We start from the raw sequence: 27,876 nt of genomic DNA, 5'->3' as shown, positions 1-27,876 counted from the left end.
CAATCACAATTAAATGAAGTAACTCCTAATTAAATTGAGTAACTCTCAATTAGGTCAAATAATCTCAAAATAGAAGGAAATATTTGACCTAGAGTTTTGCTAGAATTTGGTTCCCACATAAACAGCATAAGGTATTCCTAACGGCTAAGTAACTGCATCTCATTGGTCCTCAATTTAAACACAACGAGTGGTCAGGACTGACATGATCGGCTCAATAAGTCGACAACTCTAGAAATATCTCGTGTACCTCTATAAATAGAAGGTAAAAGGGCACCGGCTCCTTAATAGAAAGATAGCTCAATTCATATGCAATACACTTGTAAACTTATTAGCCAATATCAACCAAAGATTACTTTCCCAATCCTTCTAGTGCTCTTCCTCTCCGTCGTCACTCGAGCCGTCTTAACCTTCGCATCTCACTAATAGTAGGTGGTCAAAGTCCTTACGTTGACCACTGAATTTTCACTGGTTAACATATTCTTTATTATTTTTTTGGGAATATTCTTTATTTGAATGAAGCCAAGTAAAGCATGTGTAACTTTTTACTCTTTTTTTTTTGGCCATGCGTAAATGTTTGTTTACTTTTTTAAAAAAGAAAAAGAAACAATTAATCCTGAAAACCCTTTTAGTATCCAAAATCTTTGCTTTCACTCACTGCCATACAATTCTCCCCGTCTTTCTTTACCAATATGGTTACTCTGCCTCTTCTCCTGCGAATATTTGTCACCATCTCCGGCTACATCAACCCCCCACCTTCCAATTTCTCACTTTTCTTCAGTAGAATGCTTTCAGTTTAAGCAGCTTCATCCCAATCCTTCTCCTTTTCAACCCATTGCCTACTCTCAGTCTGCCCCACTTCTTCTCTCTTATCCACACAGCTTTTGGCCCTTGGTTTTCATTTCTTCAACTGTTCAAGAAGAACCCATTGTCTGTTTTCAGTGTAAAAGCTGTCTTTGGGTCCTCTAGGAAAAGTAGCCCATGAAAAGCTTTCCAGGAAAAGAAGTAAAATCCTTCTTCAAGCAAAATTTTGAATTTTTTTAGGAGGCAGTCATCCTGGAATGATTCTACTTGGAGATAAGCTGGTTAGTAAATGTTTAAAGTTTCATTTTTTTCTTTTCCAAATCTCACTCAGTCATAGTATAAGTGAGAAACAAACCCATTTCATATTTGTTTTAGTTGCTGCCAATCTATGGTTTTAATCCATAGAAGAAGCTTGTTCCAGAAATGGGGTTTTCTCAATTTCTTGTATTTTTTGGGTGCAGATTTCTGAATTTCTTGTATAGTTTGTGGTTTTGTAGATTTCCTACATTTATCATATTTTTAATATTCAGAGATGATGTATCTGCAGCATCATTGTCCAGAGTCTTTAACCTTTTAAGCCCTGAAAGTGATTGCCTTGCCTAATTTGGGTCCCATTTATCCAGGAATCAATTCAACGCCCACTTTATAATCCCCTAAAATTCCAATTTTTTACTCCTTTACAGCTCATTTTTTGTCACTTCGTTCTCCTGCCTCAATCACTTAGTCAGTCTCTGTTTGATTCTACAAATATTGACTGCTCGCATGTCAATCTTCTTATGGCCCTTAGAAATAATAATGGGATGTTTCTGAGATGGTCATGGTGGCAATCCACACCGGTTTGTTGAATTTCTGGGATTTAGACTGTTTTTTCAGGTACTGAATTCTGAATATTCTGTTCTTTCTGGAATTGTAGGAAATTCATTTTGGTTGTTGTTTCTTTGAGCTTATGATAGAAAGTTTTGAACTTCAATCTTCATTTGGCCTAGAAACATTGAAATATATCCAATGCCTACGATTTTCTTTTTCTTTCTCTGTCTCTGAGTTGTCTTTATTCCTGCCATTTTAACTTTGCAGTGGGCTTAGTCTTGAAAAGGTTGGAACCAGCCAACCTTTTTTTTTTTTCTTCACATGCTTCTATATTTCTACTCTTAAATTTCCTAGTGATTCAGTACTTAATGGCAGGCATTGTTAGGAATAAAATTCCGTTACTTTAGCAATTGTATCTTACCTTATTTGTATTACACTCCACCTTTCGTGGGTCGACCCCAATTATAGCCGAATATAGTTTATTGTAATCTCCATATATACTTGTGTCCTTTACAGCAAATTACTCAAAGGAAAATGTTCATATATCTTTTCCCACTTTGATTCAAAGGCAAAGTACTCATTTATTGTTTTTTGGTAGGATCTATAAGCATATTCAGATATGCCTGAACAGGACAGACATCTCCTCAAATTGTGTTTCTTGCTATGTATCTTTGCTGGGTTCCTGCTACATTCTCTTGGCGCTTCAGAGATTCCCTTGGTTTCAAAACTTTCTATAGTTGATAAAGACATGTGGGTCTCTCCAAATGGTGATTTTGCATTTGGATTTTTTAACAGTCCAGATGAGCCAAACTATAGTGTTGGGATCCGTTCCAATTCAAAGTCTATTCCGCTTGATAAACAAATTGTGGTGTGGATTGCTGGAGCTGATCTTATTCTTGGTAACAATTCTTATGTCCAACTGACCCAGGATGGTGAACTAATTTTATTTGATTCCTTGAAGGGAGTGATATGGAGCAGTAAAACAAGGCAGTTGTCTGTTGTTTCAGCTGCTCTGAATGACAATGGAAATCTTGTCCTATTGAATAAAGAGAAACATATTGTTTGGCAAAGTTTTGATACACCTTCTGACACACTTCTTCCTGGACAGAACTTCTCTATGTTTCAAACACTCCGGGCTGCAAGCAAGAGTTCTGTGTCCAGTTACTACACTCTTTTCATGAATGCTTCTGGTCAGTTGCAACTGCGATGGGAAAGTCATGTCATCTATTGGACAAGTGGAAGCCCTTCTAGTTCGAACCTCAGTGCTTTCCTCACCTCTGATGGAGCCCTACAACTCCGCGATCAGAACTTGAAACCTGTTTGGTCACTGTTTGGAGAAGATCACAATGACTCTGTTAGTTACAGGTTTCTTAGGCTAGATGTTGATGGTAATCTCCGGTTATACTCATGGGTAGAGCCTTCAAAGTCATGGAGAACAGTCTGGCAGGCTGTTGAGAACCAGTGCAATGTCTTTGCAACCTGTGGCCAACATGGCATCTGTGTCTTTACTGAATCTGGGTCCCCTGATTGCGAATGCCCGTTTAAGCATACAAATGAATCCATTTCCAGATGTTTGATTCCAAATAATCCGTGTGACTCTGGTTCTGACATGCTTAAATATATGCATACTTTCCTGTATGGAATGTATCCACCAACTGATGATTTAGTTGCCAAAGTTAGTTTACAGGAATGTAAGAGTTTGTGCCTGAATGACCCATCTTGTACAGCTGCAACCTTCTCAAATGATGGAACTGCACGGTGCTTAATGAAGAGAACGCAGTATGTTACTGGCTATTCAGACCCTTCACTAAGTTCAGTATCTTTTGTGAAGATGTGTGCATATCCATTAGCTGTAAATCCCAATCATGTGACGACCTCCCCTTCTCCACTCGAGCAGTCTCATAAGTTTTGTTTCCCTTGTGTAATCGGAGTAGCCTCAGGAATGTTCGTTGTCTTTGTTTTAGTTCAATTGGCACTTGGTTTCTGGTTCTTCAGAAGAAGAAATTTGGATAGAAAGAAAGCCGCTTTTGCTTATACCAGCCCCAACTCAAATGGTTTGATTGTGTTATCCTTCTCTGAACTTGAGGAGCTTACAGAGAACTTTAAGCATCAGATTGGGCCAAAGATGTTCAAAGGTGTTCTTCCAAATAAAAAGCCAGTTGCAATCAAAGATCTGAACATAACCATAGAAGAAAGAAAATACCGGAGTGCAGTTTCAAAGATAGGAAGCATTCATCACAAAAACCTTGTGAAACTGCAGGGCTACTGTTGTGAGTTAGATCACAGATTTCTAGTCTATGAATATGCCAAGAATGGTTCTGTGGAGAAATATATAGAAGATCTTAAATTGTGTAAGAAGCTGACTTGGGGAAAGAGATTTGATATATGTTTAAGCGTGGCAAGGGCTATTTGTTATCTACACACAAGCTGTAGGGAATTTATGAGCCATGGAAACTTGAAATGCGAGAATGTGGTATTGGAGGAAAACTTAGAGGCCAAGGTGACTGAATTTGGACTCGGGAAAGTAGTCAGCGAGGCATCGTGCTCTTCTGCGGAGAGGGATGTAGAGGATTTTGGCAAGATGGTGTTAGTATTGGTAAGTGGGTGCAGAGGAGTTGGGGACCTTTGTGAGTGGGCATACAAAGAGTGGATGGAAGGGCGTCCAGAGAATGTAGTAGATAAAAGAATAAGTGGTGGGTTTAATCTGCAAGAGCTGGAACGTTCTTTAAGAATTGCATTTTGGTGTCTCCAAATTGATGAACGCCGAAGACCTTCAATGAGAGAGGTGGTTAAGGTGTTGGAGGGCACATTGAGTGTTGATCCACCTCCGCCCCCATTTGGTTGTAATGGGCCACTTGAGGAAGAAGAGGAGCCATAGAATCCAGCTATATCGAAAAAATCGTTATTTTTTTTTTTTTCGAAATTCCTTCAAGAGTTTCAAGTTGTGTATAGTAGGACTAACAACAGAATGACAATTTGATCTTGTGTTTTCCTTTTTCTTTGAGAGATAGGCCTAACAAAAGATTTCCTCCCTATCTGGGTTTCCACCATAATGAACTGTCATTTTGTCATATAATGTTTGAATTTCATGTTTAATTTTGAAATATGATTTACATTGTAGTCGTATATGCTGTCTTCCAAGGACAAAGGAGCGAAATTGGGCTTTTCTCAGGTATGAATTATCATTTGGTTTCCACAATTACACGGCCTATGGCTATGGGGTTTTTGTATTCTGGTTGTCACAGGTGGTGTTTTTCTTGTCAATGAAGGTTATTATTGTAGTTGGCTAGCATTTTTTTAAGCCCAACATTTTCTGTATTTTTTTCCTATTAGTTAAATACCCATTCCTAGACATAAAACCCATTCCTAGACATAAAACTATACAAATACCCTATACTATTTAATGTATATAAACACACCCAAAATAAACCCAAAAATCAACATCTGTATATTTTTTAATTTAATTATTAAGATGAAATACCTTTATTACCCTTTTAACATAAAATTGGAATTAATCAACACCAGATCAGAACTCATTTCACGACCTCCAGTCTTTCAGCTTCATCTTCAACCCCAATTTTCAATTTTTGTTCTTCCACCTCAGTTTTTGTTCAACCTCATCATTCTAAGCTTCGTCGGAGGGCTCTCCTGGGCCACCGACAATGATGCGCTGTTGAGGGCCTTTTCTCCGTTGGTGAGATCATCGAATCGAAGGGCCGTTTGACCCATGTTCTCTCTCTGCTACTCGATCTTCTGTTTCTCTATGTTACTTGATCTTTCTCTCCCAAAGATTGAAGATCGATAATTCCTTTTCATTTTTGTTTATTATTGTGTATTTGTTTGATTATACTTTGGCGTTTTGGTTTTGATGGACGGATTTGATTTGATTTGGTTTCTTTTTGTGTTTCCAGATCATCAACGATTGCGAGACCGGGAGGTCCAGGGGCTTCAGCTTCAGCTTCGGCTTCGTCACCTTCAGCAACGAGAAGGCCATGAGGGACGCGATCGAAGGCATGAACGACTAGAACTTCGACGACTGTAACATCACCGTCAACGAGGCCCAGTCTTGTGGAAGCGGCAGTGGTAGTAACAGAGGTTACAGCCACGGAGGTGGCGACATCGCATTGCCTATTTGATTTGATTTTTCTCTTTTTCTCTATCTTTGGTTTAAATGTGGAAAATGGATTAAAAAAACAATTTGTAGGTGTTTTCTGAATTTTAGTTTGCTATCTGGTGTTGGTTGATTTTGAATTGGTTATATGTGTTGGCAGAAAATTCATGCATTGCTGTCTCTCATCTGGAGTTGTTGTTCAGTTTAATCCCTGCAGGAGCTTGTATCCAAGTGTGTGAGGCTGGCTCACTTGTTTCATGTTTGATGTAGTAACATTAGTCATTTTGATTTGGCTGTAAGATTTAGCTATAAGGAATTGCTTTTTGCGTTTTGAAATCAAACCAATTCCTCATTTGAAACAATAAGTTTCTAGAATCTGTTATACACATGAACTTATTTGATGACTGCAAAGACCTATATTAATTTCTTGGATGATCAAATTGGCTATTTTTGGTATGAAATGCTTGCTAAATATGCATCTCTAACCCCGAGTGTAGCACCATGCGCTGTGACTTAACCCACAAAGCTTACTATTGAATGAAAAACAAGATATCCTCTTTTTATTTTCCTCTATTGATCTACTATATGGAGTTTCTTTGCCTTTTCTGCCCTGTTGAATTATGAATATGGATTTCTTAGTTCAATTTAGAAAATCTATGTTATTCTCTTATTGGTTCAGCATATATCTATTGAAATTTTGACGCGGGGAGTGAATGGTTTCATATTATCCCTGTAGTTTGTAGTGAAATGACATACTATTCAAATTCTGTATACTATTTCACCTTATCAGTTATGTGCCTTGGGCTTATGATTGTTATCTATGTTGTTCCAATTATTCTAGTCTTATTGTATGAATGGTCCTGAATGATTTTGTGTTCCAATTTAGAATGGGCCTCAATGATTTTGTGTTTTGGAGCTGAATACAAAAGCAGTGGTTCATACAGTTATGATTCTGGAAAATGAACAGCTGCCTGTGTATTTCATTTGAAACATGTCTGGGCATGGTTTGTATAATCTTTTTTCCTGGTGTCCCGCCCATTGTTCTTGTATCTTTCTGGCAATATGGATTTAATCCTCTTGAAAAGAAAAAAGAAGAAGAAGTAATTGACACACTAATAATCTGTTATAGCTGTGTTAAGTGATGGATGGTAGATGTTAAAACATGTGAACATACAAGCCTTGTTGATTTTAAATTCGAGAATGTTAATGTATGTACTCTATCTCTGTACCAACAGCCGAAGCAAATCCACGAGATTAAGGATTTCCTTCTAACTGGACGAAGGAAGGATCACGCTCTGTCAAAATCAAGAGGAGCAAAGATGCTGTCAAGTTTAAGGTTCGATGCTCCAAGTACCTTTACACTCTTTGCGTGTTTGATTTGGAGAAGGCCAACAAGTTGAAGCATTCCCTTCCTCCAGGTATATCATTTCGTTTTCAGTTGTGTCATTTATTATGATTTGCAACTCGCATGTGGTCATCTCTTTGAATTTAGGTGTATGAGAAAGCATGCACACATGTGGTTCCTATTGTTTTAATATTCCAGTAATGGAAGAATCAAGGGACTTTCTTTCTTTCTTTGTTTTTTTGTTTGTTTTTAAGGCTCACTTGTATAACTAACAACTAGTTTGCTATAATTTTGTATTTGTAGGTTTGAGCGTCAGGACCTGTGAAGAAGAGATTTGAGTAGCTTGACAAAATCTAAGGAATGCAATGGATTTGTTTTTTGTTGGGAATTTTGAAGAATTTATGGATTTGTGCACTGGTATTTGGGGTTTATATGTGGACTTGAGTTTTATTTATGGATACTGTGCTGTTTGAAATTTAGCACTTAGGGCTCGTTTGGGAATGCTTCTCTAGGAAGTACTTTAGCTCATAAGCATTGTCATTATAAAAATCTTGAAATTTCATAAAAAAATCCAAGTGCTTCTTGGAAAAGTACTTTGTTTTCAGTTGTATCATTTATTATGATTTGCAACTCGCATATGGTCATCTTTATGTGCTTTGATATGGCATTTGCAACAAGCCAATTTTGGCTTTTTGGGTGGTTGTGGGTCTAATATATGACTTTTGTAAATTTCAACAAGCTGGTAAGTTGATTTGTAGTATACAATTTGTTATCTGTAAGTCGTATGAGCAGTTGTTAACTTCCAGTAAGTGGTATGAACAGCTGTTATACTGTTTATACCCTGCAACTGAGTTGATTTATATAACATAGTATTAACAGTGTACTTCTATGACATATTATTAACATATTTTTAGTAACAAAGCACGCTCTATATTTTGCTCTATATATGGCTGTGCACTTGAAGTTTATGATATGCAAAATGTGATTTTTACTAGGAAAATAGTTCTATGATATAGCATTAACAATGTACTTTTGTGACATAGTATTAACAATGTATTTTTTTTTTTCTTCTAAAGGTATTTCCTTTTGCCTTTGCGATTGTATCTGGTGAAACTATGGACAATTGGAGGTGGCAGCAAAGGATATCGAATCTCTTGTTAGGGTTTTTTGGATTTCTTGTATGAAATGATATTTACAATGTTTTTCTATGAAATTGTATTAAGAATTTTTTTTCTATGAAATTGTATTAACAATATACTTCTATAGCGTGGTATTAACAATGCACTTTTATGACATGGTATTAACAATGTACTTTTATGACATGGTATTAACAATGTACTTCTATGATATCGAATCTCTTGTTAGGGTTTTTTGGATTTCTTGTATGAAATGATATTTACAATGTTTTTCTATGAAATTGTATTAAGAATTTTTTTCTATGAAATTGTATTAACAATATACTTCTATAGCGTGGTATTAATAATGCACTTTTATGACATGGTATTAACAATGTACTTTTATGACATGGTATTAACAATGTACTTCTATGATATGGTTTACTTTTTTTTTTGGGCCGAAAGTTATGGAATATGAGATGGTACAATGTTTGGGCTTGTTTATAAATTTGGGCTGGGTTTGTTTTGGGTGTTTTTTGAGTTTTTTTTCTGTTGAGCTTGATAGTGGCAGTGCTGTAATTTATTGGAACTTCAACACTAATTTGTTATTTAATAAATGGATTTTGGGTGTGTTTATGAAGTGTTTTCCATGTGGGGTTTTTTTATAATTTCAGCTCCTATTTTGGGTATATTAGTGAAGATCCCTTATTATTTTACTTGTTCAGTATCGAGATGCAGAGAGGCTTCTGATTCAGTTCAGCTGGTTTTTATCGAAGCTAGTGGGAAAATGAATTAATTAAAGATATACCGATAAAATTGACTGAGGGAACCTTGCCATTGTTAAATCTTCCAGTAATCAAATGCTTCCTTCCCCATGTGGACTCGGAGCGAAATTGCTTGGAACAAGCATGTAAACTCAATGATATTGATGAATTCAGAGCGGATTTGACATTGATGTGCTGTGAAAATAATCACTGTCAGTATAAATTTAATATAGTGTACACCATTTATCTTCAAGTCGTGCTAAAGATTCAAGTCTTCTAGATCTGTGTTTAATAAATAATGTATGAGTTCATGTTCCACACTCTCTTTTTATACTTGAAAATCAAACAAGAATAAAAGATTCCATTTACGAGAGAAAATAAAAAAAGTTCATATAAATGTAAACAAATCGTTTTGTCATCGTATGATTACTGAGAGTTACATGTGGGACTCTGCAAGATAATAACGGGGTCGTTTGATTAAAAGAAAAACTAATTAATCTTGACTTAGACTGATTAATTAGGTTGAGCTGCGGATTATTTAGCTACCAAGCTAGTTGGTTTTGCAAACATTTTTAAGTAACATCTTGCCAAAGCTTCCATTACCAGCTAACAGGTTGGCTACTGATCTAGTCTCTGCAGTGGCTGATCCCATGACCACCCAAACCTCCTCGGCTTTGCCTCCTCCTTCGACCCCTCCACCGAAATATGAGGTGTTCCTGAGTTTTAGAGGTCTGGACACTCGTAAAGGTTTTACTGACTATTTGTACAACACCTTAATGCAGAAAGGAATCCACATTTTCAGAGATGATGAACAACTCGACAGTGGAGAACCCATTTCGACACTCTTGAAAGCAATTGAAGAATCGCAAATTTCAGTCGTCATTCTTTCAAAAAACTATGCAACCTCCACATGGTGTCTGGATGAACTTGCCACCATGGTTGAACTTGCAGCAAACACCAAGTCCAGGCTGATTTTACCTGTCTTCTACGACGTGACGCCATCCGAAGTACGAGAACAAACCGGAGAACATTTTAAAGAGGTGTTTGCTCAACATGATAAAGATTTCAAAGGCGAGCCAGGAAAGGTGACAAGGTGGAAGGAATCTCTCACTGAAATAGCCAACCTCTCAGGATTTGATGTAAGAGGTTTGAGGTAAGGCTGGTGCTTTTATTACGAATTTTCCTTTTTGGGGGTAAAAATCTCTCAAAAGCTATAGAAGAAAACGTGAGAGTTACAAAACAAACCTCCTGAATAAACAGATAGATCAAATCCAAAGAAACTGAAGTGTGTGTTTTTTTTGCTAGAGAACTGAATGTGTTGTTGTAAGCTGTTAGTGTGTATACCTTACATAAATTTGATATGTGCTAGAAGTACATAAAAATCTGCGAAACTCTATGGAAAAAGTCATAGAGATTCCCTTTAAACTTACTGTTAAAAGTTAATGCTCATTTGTGAGAAGGTTCTACACAATCTCATGAAGAAAATATCCTAGAAGGATATTGAGAATTCTAAATGGAAAATCGGTGAATAAATCCCATGTCCTAGACAAGTCGTACTAATGTATTGTACTAGAATAATATAGTATTCTAGAGTAGTGTATCCAATTGTGGCTGTTGTTAAACAGTAGGAGGCGTGCAACAAGTCAGCAACAATGCCTATAAATAGGTATGCAAGCAACAGTGAAAGGTGGATTAGCCAAAAGAACTCCCATTGTTACCAAGGATGCCAAGAGCTAACCCACCAATCTATTAGGTTGCCAATAGCCACATAGAGGCCAATTAGCCTAATTCTATCAAGCAAAGAGTTGAGTAGCCAATAGCTACATCAGTAAAAGCCAATCAACTAGTCCTAAATCAACCCACCAATTAGCCAAGACCCACACAACTAGAAGGCCAAGCCATGTACTATCTCCTCCAGTCTAATAAAACACTTTGTTTCTAATTGTCCTATTATAAAATTATGAAATTATGTAGAAGGAAGAGGTTACACCTCAAAACCAATTGGCGATGGGGGAGTTGAAAAATACATATATTTGTAGAGCATGTGTGGCCGTTTAGGGCTCGTCAATGGGTCTAGCCCAAATTTAATGGGCCTGGGCCGGGTTGGGCCGAGTTTTAAAAAGGAGAGAGAAAATATCGGGCTAGGCCGAGCCGGGCTGGGTTTTTTTAGAAAATTCAAAGCCCAAGCCCGACCCATGAGACGGGCTTGAGAAAGCCCATTGGGGCCGGGCCGGGCCTAAACGGGCCCCACTTCATTAAAAAAAAAATCATAAACTTAATCATAAAGGCATTTTAGCCCAAATTTGAGATTAAACTCACTTAATTCCAATATTTTCACTTCAAACCAAATTCATAAAACACTCAATAAAGTCACACAACTTATAAGATTTTTCACAAAAATAATAAAACCAAGTATTATTTTTTAGGTTATTACATAATTAGATTGTAATACGTTTTAAGAAATAATTTTAAAAAATAATAAGTATCAAAAAAATATTTTTTTAAAGGATGGTATGAATAAATATGCAAATATTTGGTGATGTGTTCAAGAAAAGCATGATTATATTTGGTGGTACGATTATGTTTCGTGATATGATTATATTTGGTGATGTGATATGTTGTTCATCTTATATATATAATTTTTGGATTAATAATTAACACAAATTAATGTGCTAATCATCTAATTATAAACTAGGAATGAGTAAAGAAAAGTAAATGAAATGAAACAAATTATATAGGTGATTTAAGTGATATAATCATAAACCTAAACTCTTATTTATACATAATTATATATGTATGCGGGCCTAACGGGCCGGGCTTTTGTGGGCAGGCCGGGCCGGGCTTTCTTGGGCCAGGCCTATGGGCCGGGCCGGGCCCCCATCGACCCATGACTCCGCGGGCCAAATGATGAGGCCTTGGGCTTTACACGTGGGCAAATGTATAGCTCTGATATAGTGAAGAAATACATTCCCTTGATTGTATTCGTTGTTGAGTGTGCAGTATATATAGCATACATGAGTCGATAGCTAAACAAAAGCCAACATGATCTAGGAGTCTACAAAGTGATATACAATATGAAATAAATTGTGAAGATTATCGAAAGTAGCTAGAGAGGCAACATACTTGGACTCTTGAAGAATGCTAACAGTATATCACCTCAAGAAAAACTTTATAATAGTCCATATAAATCTAAATCTAATAGCCTTTCTTAAAGTATATGAAGAGAACGGTGCATATTGAGAGGTAGGAAACCTACTGTAGTATGACTAGAAAACGATAAGTTCACATTTTTACCTTCTTTAATTATGATGTTTACGCACCCAAATACTTAACATAATGCTCTAACCTTTTTGCAGATATGCGAGAGAAGTGATTACAAAGATAGTTGAACGTATTTTTGCTGAATTGAATAACACAAATCTCACATTCTTAAATGATTTAAAGGACTTTATTGGTATGGATTGTGTAAATGAAATTAAAGCCAAAATGAGTTAGTGTATAGGGTTTGTTGGAGCAGGATTTTTTTCAAGAACACAGGTTCTTGACTGAAGTCCGCATGCTTCCTTGGTTGAAAGAGAACTCCGAATTACGTCCCCGAGGTCGAACGGTGGAAATGGGGTGAGTACCTGCAAAAGTCACTCCGACGCTCAAGTCAGTGTTTGTGCAGCGTACTCTTAGTGTTCAATTGAATTTCTCGTACCTTTGCTGGAGGTTTAGCCGGGTTTTTATAGCGCTTCGACTTCTTGGGTTTAGCCCAACTTCCTTAGCTTTGCGCATCCTGTCCTCCACTTCATGGTAATGGGATCAGATGAGCGTGTCTCCCTCGCTCCACAATTTTCTAGTGGGAGGGAAGTTCGATCATCCCACGTATTCTAGTTGTGGCATATGGGTTAAGTCATGATACGTGAGATTTGGTCCCCACAGTGCCCCCCTTTTTTCCTCTCTACACACTTCGCAGGTGGAGAGGGACAAAATGATCTAAGTGGGACTTTGGAACAGGATTTCTTCGGATTGAGCGCATGTCGTCATGGTGGGCTCATGGCTGAGCCCAAACAAACCATATGTTTTCCTTCTTGGGCATGCTGGTCAAACCCAGAAATATGATTCCTATTGGCCTGTCACCAACCCATGCACGTTGCTTTCACACCTTGCATGTGAAATATCCAAACATGAATTTTCATGCACGTTGCTAACTTTTCAAGTTCCAACTGTGGACTGTTATCCCTATGTGGAGTATCCAAGTGCAGACAACCAATCCCGTGTGCAAGTGGACCCTTTTCTTTATTTTGGATTTCTGCACCTCTGCCGATCCGATGGGCCCATGCGCATTTTCCTCTTTGCTAACCGACCCCAGTTGGGGTGCGCTTGGCTTTAAGCTTTTGCCGATCCGGTGGGCCCCATGATCCTTGTTTTCTCTTTCCTAGCCGATCCCAAATGGGTTGGCGTGAGCCTGGTTTTAAGCTTTGCCGATCTGGTGGGTCCCATGACTCTTGGTTTCTCTTTGATAGCCGATCCTAACCTTAGTTAGGGTGTGCTTGGGTTTGAGCTTTTGCCAATCCGGTGGGTCCCATGCCTCTTAATTTCTCTTTGCTAGCCGATCCCAAGCTTTGAGCTTTTACCAATCCGGTGGGTCCCATGCCTCTTGGTTTCTCTTTGCTCCAAGATGTTCACGGTTTTTTTTTCTTCTTTCTTTGCACTTGAGCTATCCATGTGGGCCCCAATACCCGTTCGCTGTCCATCCGGAGCCGTGCGCCTTTGGTTTCTCAACCGATTCGAGGTGTTCACAATTTTTTTTCTTTCTTTCTTTGAGCTTGAGCTATCCATGCGGGCCCCAATAACCCTTAGCTGTCCATCCGGAGCCGTGCGCCTTTGGTCTCTCAACCGATCCAAGGTGTTCAGGACTTTTTTTTTTTTGCTAGCCGATCCGAACCCCAGTTGGGGTGAGCTTGGGTTTGAGCTTTTGCCAATCCGGTGGGTCCCAGTGGGTCCCATGCCTCTTGGTTTCTCTTTGCTCCAAGGTGTTCAAGACCTTCTTTTTTCCTTTTCCTTCTTTCTTTCTTTCTTTGCGTTTGAGCTATCCATGCAAGCCCAAATACCCCTTAGCTGTCCATCCGGAGCCATGCACCTTTGGTCTCTCAATCGATCTAAGGTGTTCACGACTTTTTTTGTTTGTTTTTGTTTTGTTTCTTTGCACTTGAGCGTCCATGCTGGCCCCAATACCCCTTAGCTGTCCATCCGGAGCCTTGCACATTTGGTCTCTCAACCGATCCAAGGTGTTCATGACTTGTTTTTTTTTTCCTTCTTCTTTTTGTGTGTGTACCTTCTGGACTCCATATGCCTTCAGTTTCTCCTTTTCATTTTCACCGACTCCCAAGCGGTCCACGATCTAGTCTTTGCGTGAGGGGGTGAGCAAGCCTAGCTCCGTAGGTGTACTTACTACCTTGCACCACTTATTACTTACATCCATTGCTCTTCTTTGTTTTTTGTCGAAGTGCGTGCATCTTTTTGTCAGAGAAGCACATGCGTTGGGTAGAAATAATTTCGACTAGTCATATTAGACCAGGCTTTGTTGCCAAGCCTAAGGCAAATATCTGAGTTGGCCACATCGAACCTTATCTTTGGTTTTGAAAAACTTCTTCCCGTGACTTATGTGAATTATTTTCCCAATCTACGCCCCTGCTATAAAAAGTTGGTCGATAAAGATACATCAATTCGTAAAATCTTTTATACTTTGCTTTTGTTCTTCATATATAAGCTGAAGGGAGAGGAAAGTACTATGTGCGTTTGAGAACTCCGCCGAAGGGTTTTTGTTCCTGCCACCACCTAGTAAGTACTATTTTCATCTTTGCTATTTTCATGTCGAGCCATGAGATTTGGCCTAAGTCAGGTGGTGTCCCACCGAGCTACGAGATACTTAAGGCTTGCACTAGAGGATGAGTTCTTGACAACGTGGGGATCTATCCTCTTCCTTTATGGTTGAATATGTACACTGGTGCCGATATCCCTATGGGTTCTTTAATTCTCTCGCCGGCCCACTTAGAGCAAGTTAGGTTTCCACTTCATCCCCTCTTTCACATGCTGATGTTCTTCTTAGGTTTTCACCCCATGCAACTAAACCCGACTTCTTACCTTCTCATATCTGGGTTTCTAGTCGTCGGTTTGAAGTGGGGTATGTCTCTTAGTTTTAATGATTTCATGTACCTCTACGACTTGGCTTGTGTTAGGGGGGAAAGTCACTATTTCTTTTTTATGTCTGGGCTTGGTAAAAAGGTATTTACTTGTAAGCCCACTTCCACCAAGTACTGGAAAAACCAACATCTCTTAATCACTGGGGAGTGGGCGGCACCTGAGATGTCTAACATATTTATGTCTTTGAAATATAGCTTATTGTATTTGTGCGGGTTTAACTAACCTCTTCTTTTGGCAGTACTTCCTTCGAACAAAAGGTATCTCCTTCCTGAGGACCGGATCGCTTGGTTGGAGGAGAACTTGGCTGGTCAGGTGTGGGATATCACATGCTTCGTTGACTCTGCGACTCTTATTCGTCTCTCATCTGCTCGTCGTACGATGATTTACCGACCTTTCACTTTAGCTGATTCAAACCTGTGCAAGATAGACTTGTTCAAGGACATTTGTTCCGTCGACGTTGAGCTTTGTTGTACCGAGGATTCAGCGTCTCTTATCCAGGCCATCTTTCAAGAAAGGGAGGCTGAGTTGGCTCAGCATAGTAGCTCCGAGGACTGTGCATCCGGGTCTGAGTCTGATCAGTCAGATATGTCAGCGACACGCTCATTGTTGGTCCCAGGCAGCAGGGAAAGGAGACCGGAAAAAGGGCCTGAGCCCTCTGGGTCTGCGGAGAAGTCCCGTCATGCTTCACATGTCGTTTTGGGTTTGGGTTCACCTAATGTATCAGCTTCGAGTGCTCCGTCCCAACCTCAGCAAGTTCCTTGTGCCCCTACTCATGCTAGCTCACTGGGTGAGAATGACTTCACGACCATGACTGACGAACAGATGTGGGGTTACCAATCACAGTGCTTGAACGCGGTACGTTTGGGATTTGTGCTGGTGTCATCCATTTACCATGTCCTATAATAGTTGCATATGTAATGCCCACTTTTTATTTATTGCAGATGGTTGGAATTCACAACGCGCAAATGGCGAGGTTTCAGGCTATGAGCTGTGAAATATACGAAAAGACGGCAACCCTCGAACTTAGCGGGAAGCGCATCAAGGAATGTGAGACTGAGCTCGAACAACAGGAGCTGGTGGATGACTATGAAGATGACTATGAAGATGCGAGACTGAGCACCGGTTTGTGGCGGGCCCAGATGACTATGAAGATGAGTTGGATTTAAGGGCTTCACCTCACCTGCTGGATTCTCCACTTGTGCTGGGCCTACCTCGTAGACTATTCCTGACCCACTTGATGACGCACCCTAGGTTGCTTTATTTCGTTCATTGCTTGTTGTATTTTCTTTTCGGCTTTGTTTTGGTTTTGATATACTCAACTATCTTGGGCCCGTTCCCAGAATTCTCGACTCACTTTATCAGACTTTATGAGTTATCCACTTGGTTTGAATTTAAACCCTAACGTAAGTACCTGAGGCTTAACGTAATGGTTTTTCAAACCTGGCAAAGGTCTTCCAGGGATGAATCAGCATTTTCAAATTCAAAAAACATGGGATTGGATATCCTATCGTCTTCGCATTAAGAACTTATCAGGCGTCCCTTAGTGAGCTACGTCTCTAGGTAAGCTTCTATATAAAGGGTAATTTGGTTTTTAGGTGAACATACCTATCCCAATCATGGCTTATAGACGCAAGCTAAAACTCCATTTCCGCATTTGGGCAAATGTTCTAAACAAAGGAGATTCTCCGAGAAGGAGGACTTCATTTCTGTCAAGGAGGGAGTCCCCACAGCGAGATTCCAAGAGCCCTAACGGAATCATTGAGATATGCTCACAGGATTCTTCTGCCGACTCTCCGACGAATGCTTCGAATTACTCGGTGGTCCCCGACTTGCTCAGTGGGTCCAGGTCTCGGTCTAGTGATGCCAGAGGTGGAGGAAAGGCTACTATTAGAAGGCACACCCCGAGCGCAGGTCATCCTTGCTTTGTTGGAAGGACGTGGGATGAAGTCGGTCTGTCTTGCGTTCCTCGCTGCTCTTGTCACTTCGATCACAGCATGTTGTTGGCGGAACGTGACTTACTCAAGGAGGATCTGGCATATGTCAGTGCCCACGTGACTCGTCTCCAGAGTGATCTTGCTGATGCGGATCGCGCCGTGTCAACCGCTCATTCTGATGGCATACATGACGGATTTAAACAGGGTATCTACCACTTCAGTGTCAAGGCCAAAATGGTTTACCCTTACGTGGATTAGGACTGTCTCCCCTTGCCATCAGACTAGCCTATGTTACTTATGGGTTCGCACCTGTAGAGTCAGTAGGTTTTATGTACTTTCCACCTTCGAATAATTCGGAGGCCTTCCTCCTGTGAATATCTCATGTGTTTCCGTTTTATGGCCATAAGAGCCTAATGTTATTGTTATGTTTCATCATGCGGTCTTCGACCTTGTCACATGCATATCATGTTGCTTGATCTCTAACCATGTCATGGTCTCCGATCATGTCGTAATCTTTGATCACTTCTTTATGCGCGATCTCTAATCGCTTCAAATAGTCTTCTTCACAATATACTATGACTAGTAATGCGGTATAAGTAATTCCCGAAATCCGGTAGAAGAAAGAATATAAACAAGCAAATTTTTTTTGATTATACATAATTACATAACATAATTGCCAACAAAAATTTGTTTATTTTTAGAGCTTGATCTTGATAAATCTGCGGATCTAAATAGATTCTTAAAGTAGACAGACAAAAGGGGTTAGAGACCACTCAATAAATGAAATACCTAAAAAGGTTTCTTTTGAGTTATTTGAGAGTTATTCAACTTGAGTTATGAGGGTGCAAATACAAATAATATATATATATATATTTTTCGGTTGGGAAGAATAAGAAAAAAGTACTTAAAATCAATAATTTAATTAATTAATTTATTTTATGGATATGTTTGATGTTATAATTCTATACTATAGACATAATTTATAATTTTCTTGAGCCGTACGAGGAGAAAACTTCTTATACGTTTCTAGGGGGGGGGATTGTTCAACTATCCCAATGAGCCATTTATCGAATCGTTGCAATTGATGTTCGATCCCAATAAAAACCCTAATGAACCTAAAAAAAGAATAAAGGCCCAGCAGAAATTACTTGTTTTTCGAGACCCTGCTATAAGTTCTATCCATATACGTTCTGATCGCCGACTCATACTATAACTAGACCTAGTTGCATTTTATTGGAATTGGGAGAATAACAAAAATAAATTTTATTTTACTTTTTTTGTTTCCGAAGTAACTCTCATCAACTAGCACTATTATGATGTGAACGTTTAGGGGGTAATTCATCGAATTTCTTAGATCCGCGTGGCGATCGGCAGTAAGGTGAGGCGAACGACGAAGAGCTAGTGAGTGGGTAAGACAGGGTGTAGCGCAGTCGAAAATGTTTGATTCATCTATTATTATAGACGATACTAACAAAAATAGAGTAACATAAGTAAGAAATCAATTCATCATTTGTGACATTTACCCGTGTCGCACTTTTGAATCAACAGATTTATCGGTCAACTCTGGAGTTGACTAAACTAATATATGCATATAACTAATACATGTATATATATATATAATATTTAAATTGAAATTATAAATAAAGTAATATGTTCCAATGGTTGGCACCTCGATGTCGGCTCTTCGCCACCTGGGGCTATAGTATGTTCCAAGGGTTGGGCTGTTCGCCCATTAAAACAGTACGTGAGCTGGGTTCAGAACGTCGTGAGACAGTAACAATACTCGCCACTTGGAATAATCACATTAATAGTTGCATTGACAGTTATCTTCATTCTCAAATTTGTATTGATAGTTATATTTTAAGCAATAGTGACAATTACAGTGACAGCTACATTTATAGTTACATTTGTAGCTTAAAGCGTAAATAGTAGTAAAAGCGAGAGTTCTAGTATAAAAACTAGCACAAATGGTAGTGATTTTACTTTAAGTTCTAAAAAATTTAAATGTAACTAAAAAATACAGGCATTTGTGGATTCAATGCTTAAAATTGTTATGGATTAAATTATAAAAAAATTTTAAAATTAAAAATGAATATTTGTGAACAATTATTGAATGTTATTTGAAATGAATATAAAGAACCTTTTTCATAAAAATATCACCTACTAATAAATTTATATTCCAACACAGAATGAAAAGGACAATATACAGGATGGGAGAAGTTGTGATACTTGGCTCGATCCATGATCCAAAAACGCAGGATCAGGATATTCAGGATATAATAATATATAAAAAAAGAATATACTAAACTAATATAAAAAAAAATATTATAAGAATACGCCAATCCTAAGGATCCATAGGATTAATTGTGGATCCAACCCAACAATAAAAGAGTTAGTTGTTTCGTCTTAGATTTTTGTATTTAAGATCTTGTATATCTATATAAGTATGTATCTATCAAAAATCTATACATCTATACAATAGGATCTTTTTATTGTATTCGGCTCAATCCTTTTACTAAAAGATTGGGCCGAGTTTAATTTCAATTCAATTAAGAGAACTAACAGAATAAGGACGAATCTTTTTTTTTTTTTTTTCAAGACTTACTTGGATCATAACACGGATATCTATTTAGTAGAATATGGTATAACATGTGGCTTCCTTCGGGCATAAGCTCTTATGTATAAACATGATATTATGGGTAAATGAATTATAACTATTTTCAAATAGATCTGGGATCGGGGGGAATTTCTTAAATGTAAAGTCAATATATCTATATGTATTCGGAAATCATGTGAAAGGGATGTTACTATTTTAGTACTTTTAGTCTTTTGATCAAGCACATTCTGTGCCCATGGATTAATATATGCATTTTCTTATTTACAATGTCTTCGACCACGTGGATTCGGGTGATCCTAATTTAAACAATCATGGCCTTCGACCAAACATTTCGAATGTGAAGAAAACATGTGTTGCATTAAGCGTTCATTGAACGATGGACAATTTAGGGGAAATTCGAAAATGAAACCAACAAGCAACAAAGAAATAAAAACTATAAAATCAAATGAAATACTTCCTCAGATGAGTCGCATTCCAATGGCGTGGTATGTATTGACCGCTCTCGATATGCCTCAGCATATAGGCCCATTTTCTATAAGCTTCCATTACCTCGTACAGTCCTTCCTATGTTCGTCCAAATTTTCCTGGGTTTAGTCCTTGGTATTCTCCATGACCTTCCTGAGTACCCACTCGCCTACTTTGAATTTTCTCAATCGTACTCGTTTATTGAAGTCATGGGCTGCCTGGTTCTGGTAGTTTTCAAGTTGTAATGCTGCAGCTTCCCACTGTTCTTTAAGCAGGTCAAGGCTGTGAGCTAGCTGCTGCTCATTGTCATTGATCCCTACCACCAATGTCCTGACTGTGGGTAGTTCAATTTATGTGGGGATGACGGCTTCAGTTCCATAAGCCAAGAAAAAAGGGCTTTCGCCGGTTGGTTTTTGTTTGGTAGTACGGTATGCCCATAACACGTTTGGCAGTTCTTCTGACCATTTGCCCTTGCGTTTTTCCAGCTTTCGCTTCAAGCAATCAAAGATCATACGATTAGTTTTCTTAGCTTGCCCGTTTCCTTGAGGGTAACTTCGGGACGAGAACTGTTGAATGATCCCTTTTTCCTCCTAGTAACTTCTGAATTTACGGTTATCGAACTAGGTTCTATTGTCCGTCACGATGGCCCTTTGTATCCCAAAGCGACATATTATATTGCGCTATATGAATCTCACCACATCTGTTTGAGTCACCTTCTTGTAAGCCTCGACTTCCACCCACTTGGTGAAGTAGTCAGCGGCCAAAAGGACAAACTTCTTGCCCCCCACTGCAGTGGGTAATGGTCCCACGATGTCCAACCCCAACTTCTTACCCCCAACTGCAATAGGTAATGGTCCCACGATGTCCATCCCCCACTTCTTGCCCCCAACTGCAATGGGTAACGGTTCTACAACAGAGTTAAGTTTCTTGACTGGTTGTCTGATAAGAGGTGCATGCCTTTGATATTTATCACATTTTCGTAAAAATTGTTTTGCATCTCGGGCCATGTAAAGCCAAAAATATTCTTGGGTCAGCGCTTTATGGGCTAAGCTCCTCCCACCCGTGTGGTTTCCACATGTCCCCTGGTGTATTTCTTTTAGCACCCATTCGACTTCACGTGAATCGAGGCATATGAGATATGACCCTGAAAAAGACTTATGAAAAAGCGTATCATCTATAATTGCATACATGACGGCCTTTATTCGTAATTTTCTGGTCTCAATCGGGTCATCGGGTTGGATTCCCTTCGTGAGATAGTTCATGATTGAAGTCATATATGTTTCTTCTTCGGAATCAAGCTGCATAATTCCAAGATCGATTTGTATACTGGGATTCGATAAGAGTTCCACCGGGGCGACCCTTACGTCTTCCACCGACTTTGATGAGGTGTGGGCCAAGCGATTTGCCTGACCGTTCATTTCTCTCAGTATTCGCTCAAACTCTATTTTTTTGAACCTATTGGCTAAATCCTTTACCAGCCATTGATATGCACCCATTCGTTCATCCTTAGTCGTGTATTCCTCAGTTGTCTGGCCGACTATGAGGCGAGAGTCGCTGCGGACAACTAAGTGCCTACCTTCAACGTCCTGGCTAATTGGAGTCCTAACACTAGGGCTTCATATTCAACCACGTTATTTGAGGAGGGGAAGTCTAATTGGACGGAATACTCCAGGTCCACTCATTCGGGCGACGAGAGGACAATTTTCACTTCAGCTCCCGCCTGATTGGGTGATAATTTGGTTTCGCTGAGGTGCGAACCTCCTCTGTTTCTGCTGGTACAGGGAATGGTTTGGGTCAACGTTCAGCCGATGACACGCAATCTCTGGGTCAATCTCCGGCATGTCTATATGTGACCACGCGAATACGTCCTTATTCTCTCTTAATAACTTCGTTAGTTGTTCTACCTCATCTTTAGGTAGGAGGGAGCCCACCAACACTTTATTATCAAGATAAGAAGGATCCAGAACTTCCTCATTGAGTGGCTCAATCGTCGATTGCTCTGAGTTATCCTCCTCCTTTTGCTGTGGTGGGTCCTCCGTTAATTGCTATAAATCATCGCCCTGCTGCGAAATCGCAACCTTAAGGCTAGTTGCTATGCTTTAGCATCTTCTGGCCGCTACCTGATCCCCCATGATATCCACTGTGGTTCTCCCATCTTCAGATAGGCACCTCATCACTTGGCAACGTGTCGATGCTTCACCATCCATTCGATGAATCCAACTCCTTCCCATTATAGCGTTATATGCGCTCGGCACATCCATAATTACGAAAGTAACGAATAAGGTCTTACCTGAGGCAATAACTGGCAGAGTCTCGTCTCCGATCGGTTGTGCTTTCGTCCTTCGAATGCGTAGATCGATGTTGGGTTTGGTTGAATCTCTTTTTCATCCAACTTCATTCTTTTGAAGGTGCTCCAGCATAACGCGTCTGCACTACTTCCTCCCGTCAATCATTAATTTTTTCACTATCGAATTAGGAACGTGGAGGGTCGCCACTAATGCGTCGTTGTGAGGGAACTCAATTCCTTCCATGTCTTTCTGCGTGAACAAGATGACTCTAACCTTTTCCAGGGCTTTGGTGGACTCGAGCGCAGATGCGATGCCGTTTATGCATTGAGCCTTTTCAGCTCGTCTTTTTTCAAACCGGGATTAGGCCTCTTTTCCTTCCACGGGATTCGGTCGACCATGGATGGTGTTGATCTCCAGCAGTTCTTCATTTGCGATATTTTCGGTCATTGTTTTCGACCCACCTTCTTCACTTGCCTTGTTCTCGGGTTCAGCGCGGTACTGGGATAACATTCTCTTTCTCAACATTGCCTCCACCTGATACCTGAGACTTCGGCACTCATCGGTAGTGTGCCTAAAGTTGTTATGATGGGCGCACATCTTGTTTCTGTCTTGCTCCTTTGGGGATTCGCGGATCGCAGGTGGTATTCGAAATATACCTTTGCTTTTATTCTCGTGAAAAAGTTTGGCCAAACTCATCGTGAGTCTAGTGAAGGGTCGGCTTTGCTTAGATCCATTGGTAGAGTCTTGTCTCGAGGAGTATCGCTTCGTCTCCACCTTTTGATCTGGTGGAGGCTTTGGGATTATAGTGGTGGAAGTGGCGCGTTTTGACTGGGTGAGTTCCTTTTCTTCCAGTTTGATGATTCCATCCGCCTGGGCCATTACGTCCCTCATATCCACTGGTAGAGTCTTCACTAAAGATATGTGCATTTTTGTCCCGGGTATGACCCCCTCACGAAACACTAGCGAAGCAGTATGAGAATCACACTCCTCAAGAGTAGACATTTCCTCCGTAAAACACCTGAAATAGTTTTTGAGGCTGTCTCTGACACTTTGCTTCGTGCTGAATAGGATCGTGATGTCCTTTCTCCTCTTTTGATTGCAAATGTATTGAGATATAAACATTTCACAGAGTTGGGTGAAATCACCAATAGACCTTGGTTTCAACTGTCTGAACCAAATCAGGGCCGATCCTGACAAACTTGAGGGGAACAACTTACACAGCAGGGCCTCGTCATCTCTTTTGAGAACCATTTGTTGTTGGAAGTGATAAATACGTTCAATAAGATTAGTCGTGCCCTCGAACAGCTTAAATTTAGGTTGGGTGAACTTAATTGGCTTTTTCGCTTTCAGGATGTCCTCTGTGAATGACGACTTGCAAATTCCTTTCGCCACCTCTAAAGCTAGTTCCGCGGGTGCTTGTGGCTTGTACCCTCGAACAATCTTCTCGATTTGATTGCGCAAATCAATATCTTTTGCCTTTTTCGCCATTTTCTATAGGTCAAGATCTATGTCTTGATCTCCTGCAGTGATCTTGTCACGGATGCTCAAGTGCATGCTGCTAGAGGAGTCTCCTTCAGAGACCTCATGTCTCTACTTTCTCTTGCCCTCTTTTGAACCCTTACGGCAAGCATGTTCTGCGCCTTCTCCAGAGCTTTCTCTGCTACCTTTCTTGTTTCGCGCAATTCTTTCATGATTTCCCTAAACTGGATAACAGCAGGGCTTGGTTCCCCATCCTAGGCGTTAGACATTGCGCTTCTAGGTTGAGGAGTGGACATACTATTCCCTGAGATGGAGGTGTTTAGAGTTCCATGTGCAGGTTTAGTCATAATTATCATTAATTTTGCAGGATTCCCATAGACGGCGCCAATTATTAGAGCAGGATTTCTTTCAAGAAGAAATACCTCCACAGGTTCTTGACTGAAGTCCGCACGCTTCTTTGGTTGAAAGAGAACTCCGAATTACATCCTCGAGGTCGAACAGTGAAAATGGGGTGAGTACCTGCAAAAGTCACTCCGACGCTCATGTCAGTGTTTTTGCAGCGTGCTCTTAGTGTTCAATTAAATTTCTCGTACCTTTGCTGGAGGTTTAGCCGGGTTTTTGTAGTGCTTTGAGTTCTTGGGTTTAGCCCCACTTCCCTAGCTTTGCGCATCTCGTCCTCCACTTCATGGTAATGGGATCAGATAAGTGTGTCTCCCTCGCTCCGCACTTTTCTAGTGGGAGGGAAGTTCGATCATCCCACGTCTTCTAGTTGTGGCATATGAGTTAGGCCATGATACGTGAGATTTGGTTCCCACATGGTCGGAGGAAGTTTGTGTAGTAGGGATTTGTGGGATGCGAGGGATTGGTAAGACTACCATTGCAAAGGCTCTATCTCAAGGAATTCGAAATCAATTCGAAGCTTTCAGTTTCATTTCTAAGGTTGGAGAGATATCTAGAAAGGAAAGTTTATTTCATATCCAAGAACAACTTTGTGATCACTTGTTGAATAAAAAAGTAAGTACAAAGAATGCTGATGATGTGATATGTAAGAGATTGTGTGGCAAACGAGTGCTTATAATTCTTGACAACGTGGATGAATTAGAACAAGTAGAAGCTGTAGCTGAAAAGGATGATGCAGAGTTATCTAATCGGTTTGGTAAAGGAAGTAGAATCATCATAACCACAACAGATGACAAATTGTTGGTAAATTATAAGCCAATGATATGCAGGATTGATAACTTACTCAACAAGAAGCTCTTCTTCTCTTCTGCTGGAAAGCCTTCAAAAAAGACCATCCAATGGATGGTTATGAGAAGTTGTCTTATAAATTTGTAGATTACATTGATGGTCTTCCTTTGGCTCTAGAAGTTCTCGGTACCTCCTTAAACGACAAAAGTGTAGAATATTGGTCGAGTAAATTGGCTCCTTTAAAAGATAATAACTACTCCAGTGAGAAGAAAATTATTGATGTTCTTAAAGCAAGTTTTGATGGATTAAGAATCAAGAACAGCAGGAAATGTTTTTGGACACGGCATGATGCATGATTTACTACAACAACTGGGCAGAGAAATTGTTCGTGGAGAACCCAAAAAGGAAGGAGAATGCAGCAGATTGTGGCTTCATACAGACGCCCTTCCTGTACTGAAGAAAAATAAGGTAAGAATTTGGTATAACCATATAGTACTCCCTAAAAAATGCATTTTGATTTTACCAATGCTAATATTTAATGGATTTTGAGAAACAAATTTTCTTTTGAATGCCTATGTTTCATATTCACTTAGATTAAAAAGCTGTTTAGTTATTATTTTAAAGGTAGATGTCTACTTCATTTGAATTTCAAATTTTTGGTTTGCTGAAACGAGCTTTCAAAGTTGCTAATACTCTATGGCATGAATACTTTTCTATTATGTGTTGGGGACTCCTTATTTAGTTAGGATTTCGATTACTTATCCGTTTGTTTAGTCCTATTGTAATTGAGATTTATTTCCTATTTGATCTCTTTTAGGGTTGGCACATCTTTCTACTTCTTTATACATAACTTTATATTGGGAAAGAAAACATATCTGAAAATTATCATATACTTTGTTTGGCATGGTTGCATTTAACTCTGTTACCTTGATATATTCCCATGAGGATATGGCCTATATCTTGGCTCCGACGAGTGCTACTCCTCGGGGGGGGAGGAGATCAAAGAGAAGTTGTGTTTGCGTGAATTAGGTCAAGTTGATATAGAAGAATTCTCCTTTAACGTTGCTGTTTATAACTTTGCCTTTGTCCTTGCCTTTGCTCTTACTTTGCTTTGCCTTGCCAGTGCTTTGTGTTGGGTTACTATGATATTATATGGGGTAATGCTTATCATTTTAGGATTGGTTTATTTATGACATGTGGTTAATGTTAAAAATAGTCGTAGGGTATTTTCTGTTGGCGTGAGCCATAATTCAGGGATCTCGTGATCCTTGATTTCCTGATGTAATTCACGTTACCTAATTAGAATAATTACCTAGCTAGGATTCTTTGTAATTTGTTAATTACTTTTTCTTGTAGGAAAAGTCAACTTGTACTTGTATATATATATATATATATATTTTGAACTCACCACAGTTGCTTTGTTTGATTCAGGAGCAGATCTTAACTGTATCCAGAAAGGTCTAATCCCCACTAAGTATTACCAGAAGCCTAGAGAGTCCCTTAGTACTGCCTCCGGGAAATCTCTTCAGTTAAATTTCGAATTACCAAAAGCCCATATTTGCCAAAACAAAGTCTGTTTCAAAACCTCGTTTGTACTCGTTAGAAACATCACTGACGAAGTCATCTTAGGTTTACCTTTTCTTGCTTTATTGTATCCTTTCCAGGTAGAATACGATGGTATCATTTCTACCTATTTAGGCGAAAAGGTCAAGTTTGAATTCTTAACGAAACCAGAGTTGCATAATTTAAAAGCCTTACAAAAACAATCAGTCTCTAAATCTGTTCAAGTTGTCCGAAAAACTAATCAATTGAAATTTCTTAAAGAAGAAATTAGGTTTAAAAGAGTCGAACAACAACTTGCTGATAAGGCCTTACAATTGCAGATACAGTCTTTTGAAAACAATTTGAAAAATGAAATTTGTTCTGAATTGCCTACTGCTTTTTGGTATAGAAAACAGCACGTCGTCTGTCTTCCCTATATCAAAACCTTTAGTGAAAAGAATATCCCCACTAAAGCCCGGCCAATTCAGATGAATCAAGAATTAATGGAATTTTGTAAAAAAGAAATCCAAGAGTTGCTCTCAAAAGAACATAATTCGCAAGAGTTAAGTCCCCTTGGTCGTGTCCTGCTTTTTATGTCCAGAAAAATGCTGAACTAGAAAGAGGAGTCCCGAGATTAGTTATCAATTATAAGCCTCTTAATTCGGTTTTGGAATGGATTAGGTATCCTATTCCTAACAAGAGAGATCTCATAAACCGATTAGGAAACGCAGTTGTCTATTCCAAATTTGACATGAAAAGCGGTTTCTGGCAAATCCAGATAGATGAGTCAGATAGATATAAGACTGCATTTGTTACTCCTTTCGGTCATTATGAATGGAATGTTATGCCGTTTGGTCTAAAAAATGCCCCTAGTGAATTCCAGAATATTATGAATGATATCTTCAATCCATACAGTCATTTCTCGATTGTTTATATTGATGATGTTCTCATTTTCTCTGAGTCAGTTGAACAACATTGGAAACACTTGCATAAATTCCTTCATATAGTCAAACAGAATGGTTTAGTTGTCTCTGCCAAGAAAATTAAGTTGTTCCAAACCAATATTAGATTTCTTGGTTTCCAAATCTGCCAGTCTCAAATTTCCCCAATTGATCGAGTCATCCAATTTGCTGATAAATTTCCTGATCAGATCCTTGATAAAAGTCAACTCCAGAGGTTTCTAGGGTCTCTAAATTATGTCTCTGACTTCTATCACAATCTGCGAAAATAA

General features: G+C 39.2%; 2 protein-coding genes and 2 pseudogenes across 3 annotated transcripts; all 4 read left to right on the top strand.

Moving 5' to 3' along the window:
* Positions 1 to 638: 638 nt before the first annotated feature.
* LOC117636063 (G-type lectin S-receptor-like serine/threonine-protein kinase SD3-1) lies at positions 639 to 4,728 on the top strand. 2 transcript variants are annotated; one of them, XM_034370501.1, is made up of 2 exons: positions 639 to 1,082; positions 2,207 to 4,728. In XM_034370501.1, exon 2 carries the CDS (start codon positions 2,228 to 2,230, stop codon positions 4,484 to 4,486), a length of 2,259 nt encoding a protein of 752 aa, XP_034226392.1. In that variant the 5' UTR covers positions 639 to 1,082; positions 2,207 to 2,227; the 3' UTR covers positions 4,487 to 4,728. The 2 variants fall into 2 exon arrangements, with proteins under 2 accessions (XP_034226392.1, XP_034226393.1); XM_034370502.1 differs by lacking the exon at positions 639 to 1,082 and adding an exon at positions 1,168 to 1,674.
* Positions 4,729 to 5,045: 317 nt separating this feature from the next.
* On the top strand, positions 5,046 to 5,873 carry LOC117634824 (28 kDa ribonucleoprotein, chloroplastic-like). The gene is made up of 2 exons (XM_034369071.1): positions 5,046 to 5,302; positions 5,520 to 5,873. The coding sequence occupies exons 1-2, from the start codon at positions 5,081 to 5,083 to the stop codon at positions 5,631 to 5,633; spliced, it is 336 nt and encodes a 111-aa protein (XP_034224962.1). The 5' UTR covers positions 5,046 to 5,080; the 3' UTR covers positions 5,634 to 5,873.
* LOC117634825 lies at positions 5,634 to 7,802 on the top strand (annotated as a pseudogene).
* LOC117635330 lies at positions 7,430 to 27,876 on the top strand (annotated as a pseudogene).

This window comes from Prunus dulcis, chromosome 7, assembly GCF_902201215.1.
Source record: "Prunus dulcis chromosome 7, ALMONDv2, whole genome shotgun sequence".
Classification (NCBI taxonomy): Eukaryota; Viridiplantae; Streptophyta; class Magnoliopsida; order Rosales; family Rosaceae; genus Prunus; species Prunus dulcis.
The sequence above is the reverse complement of the archived record's forward strand: the minus strand, read 5'-3'. Positions and strand labels throughout refer to the sequence as shown.

Bases quoted from the DNA above. Each gene is read 5' to 3' on its own strand.
- LOC117636063 (XM_034370501.1), top strand. From the start codon at position 2,228: ATGCCTGAACAGGACAGACATCTCCTCAAATTGTGTTTCTTGCTATGT.
- LOC117634824 (XM_034369071.1), top strand. From the start codon at position 5,081: ATGAAATACCTTTATTACCCTTTTAACATAAAATTGGAATTAATCAAC. The intron at 5,303-5,519 runs GTGAGATCATCG...TTGTGTTTCCAG, and splicing joins TGAGGGCCTTTTCTCCGTTG to ATCATCAACGATTGCGAGAC.